Source organism: Epinephelus moara, chromosome 24, assembly GCF_006386435.1.
Source record: "Epinephelus moara isolate mb chromosome 24, YSFRI_EMoa_1.0, whole genome shotgun sequence".
In the NCBI taxonomy this organism is placed as follows: domain Eukaryota; kingdom Metazoa; phylum Chordata; class Actinopteri; order Perciformes; family Serranidae; genus Epinephelus; species Epinephelus moara.
In genome coordinates, this window is record NC_065529.1 from 441,926 (window position 1) to 444,384 (window position 2,459).

At 40.4% G+C, this 2,459-nt stretch overlaps 1 protein-coding gene across 1 annotated transcript in view; it reads left to right on the plus strand.

Moving 5' to 3' along the window:
- Positions 1-2,459, plus strand: part of LOC126386418 (dihydropyridine-sensitive L-type skeletal muscle calcium channel subunit alpha-1-like) — a 509,728-nt gene that overhangs the window by 344,552 nt on the left and 162,717 nt on the right. The window contains 1 exon segment of the mRNA XM_050038752.1: positions 866-879. Within this exon segment, the coding sequence (XP_049894709.1) occupies positions 866-879 (14 nt within the window).

The window sequence follows — 2,459 nt, forward strand, 5'->3', positions numbered from 1 at the left end:
CTCAACATAACACAACACACAACATCGATGCTCCTAACACATTCACTCTGCTCATCTTGCTTCACACATTTACTGTCACTCTTGTATCTCAACCATATGCATCTTCACACACATTTAACTCACTTTAACTCACACAGAACATCATTAGCGATGCACTTAGCTACCGAAGCTATTTCTAGCAGCACCCTCCAAGAGCCGCGACACACACACGCACGCACGCACGTAGGCTAAAGTTGCTAGCCTAATTATTACTGACTGAATGAACCGAGTACACCTCTTCTGATTAACTGTAACATTACCGTCATTATCATGAACATTGAAATTTAGAACACACAGTCACATTTTATAACTTTGTAAGGCCATCGTGTACATGATTAGCTGAGTTGTTAGTGTTAAGTTTAAGTTTAAGTTTATTTACTTTATTAATCCACCTGAGGGGAAATTCAATGTTTTCACACTTGTTTGTCAATTACACACAGGTCCGAAAGACACACATGCACAAACATGACCTATACATGCACAAAATGGAGAGATGTCAGAGTGAGGGGGCTGCCCTTGGTCAGGCGCCCCGAGCGGTTGGGGGGTTTGGTGCCTTGCTCAAGGTCACCTTTAACAGTGCCCAGGAGGTGAACTGGCACCTCTCCAGCCACCAGTCCATGCTCCATATTTGGTCCGGACGGGGACTCGAACAGGCTGCCCTCCGGTTCCCAACCCAAGTCCCTATGGACTGAGCTACTGCCGCCCCTTCTTAGCTATCGCAAAGAACTAGAACTAGCTAAAAATCAACAAGCTTACGTTAGCCTATAGCCTACTTTAACAAACTAACTTACCACAGGGGCAGAAACAGATGAAACATCGTCTTCAGAGTCCCGACGCCAAGTGTCACATCCTACTCCAACTGGAGCGGCACTGGAGGAGCTTGCATCAGTTTTTTCAACCATCTCAGCATTGCTAGGTTCTGTGCTCTGATGTGGAGTGACAAGCATAGCTGGTGAGTGGCACCCAGCGTGACCGCATGTGGAGCCAGATCAGGTGCAGCAAAAGCCACTGTATTTTTGCTGTTCATAAGTTTTTATTGAAATTATTCAAGCGACAAAAGCGACGTTCAGATACCCATATGTAATGACGTTGTAAATAACACCCATTTCGATATTGCTTTGACTTTTTTTTTGCTGACGTCGGGACACCATTAGTTTCGAGCCCTGAGAGCATATTAATAATTTATTAACTTTTATACGACACTGTTCCCACTTTAGAGCCAGTACCTGCAAAGGATCATTATTAACTATTAATAACACCTTATTAATTTAATCTGATAGGGTCTTATAGTGTCTTATAAACCAGTAATAAATGTGGTTATTGTTCTATAATTAATAGATATATTAATATTAATTAATATATTCATTCATTCATTCATTCATTCATCTTCTAACCGCTTATCCTCTTGAGGGTCGCGGGGGGGCTGGAGCCTATCCCAGCTGACATTGGGCGAGAGGCAGGGTACACCCTGGACAGTTCGCCAGACTATCACAGGGCTGACACATAGAGACAAACAACCATTCACGCTCACATTCACACCTACAGACAATTTAGAGTTTTCAATTAACCTAGTCCCCAATCTGCATGTCTTTGGACTGTGGGAGGAAGCCGGAGTGCCCGAAGAGAACCCACGCTGACACGGAGAGAACATGCAAACTCCGCACAGAAGGGCTCCCACACCCGGGATCGAACCGGCAACCCTCTTGCTGTGAGGCGACAGTGCTAACCACCACACCACCGTGTCGCCCTAATTAATATATTATTTCTAGTAATTAATGTAAATAGACATCTTATTAATTAATATTTAGGATAGCTTTATAAACTGTTATCAAGTTTCTATTAAGTGCTTAATATGCTCCTATATGCAATAATAACTGTTAATTATGGTATAATTAACACATATAGTCTTATTAATGGTAATAAACACCTTGTTCTGTCTTATAAGTGCTCATTAACGTTAAGTGGTGCTTATTAAGCATTAATTAATGCTTATTACAGTACCTTAATATAATAATGGTAATAAACACCTTGTTCTGTCTTATAAGTGCTCATTAACGTTAAGTGGTGCTTATTAAGCATTAATTAATGCTTATTACAGTACCTTAATATAAAGTGTTACCCAATGTAGAATACAGAGATCACACCANATAAAGTGTTACCCAATGTAGAATACAGAGATCACACCAACGCACTGTTTTTGAAGTCGAAAACCTTTAAGTTTATGGATCTGGTCAAACTCAAAACAGCACAAGTAATGTATAAAACAATAAATAAACTACTTCCAAACAATATACAGAACATGTTCAAATAAAGAGAAAGGGTGTATAATTTGAGAGGAGAACTAACTTTTAAAAAACTCAGCATTCGAACAACAATGAAAAGTATGTGCATATCAGTCTGTGGGGTGAATTTGTGGAACG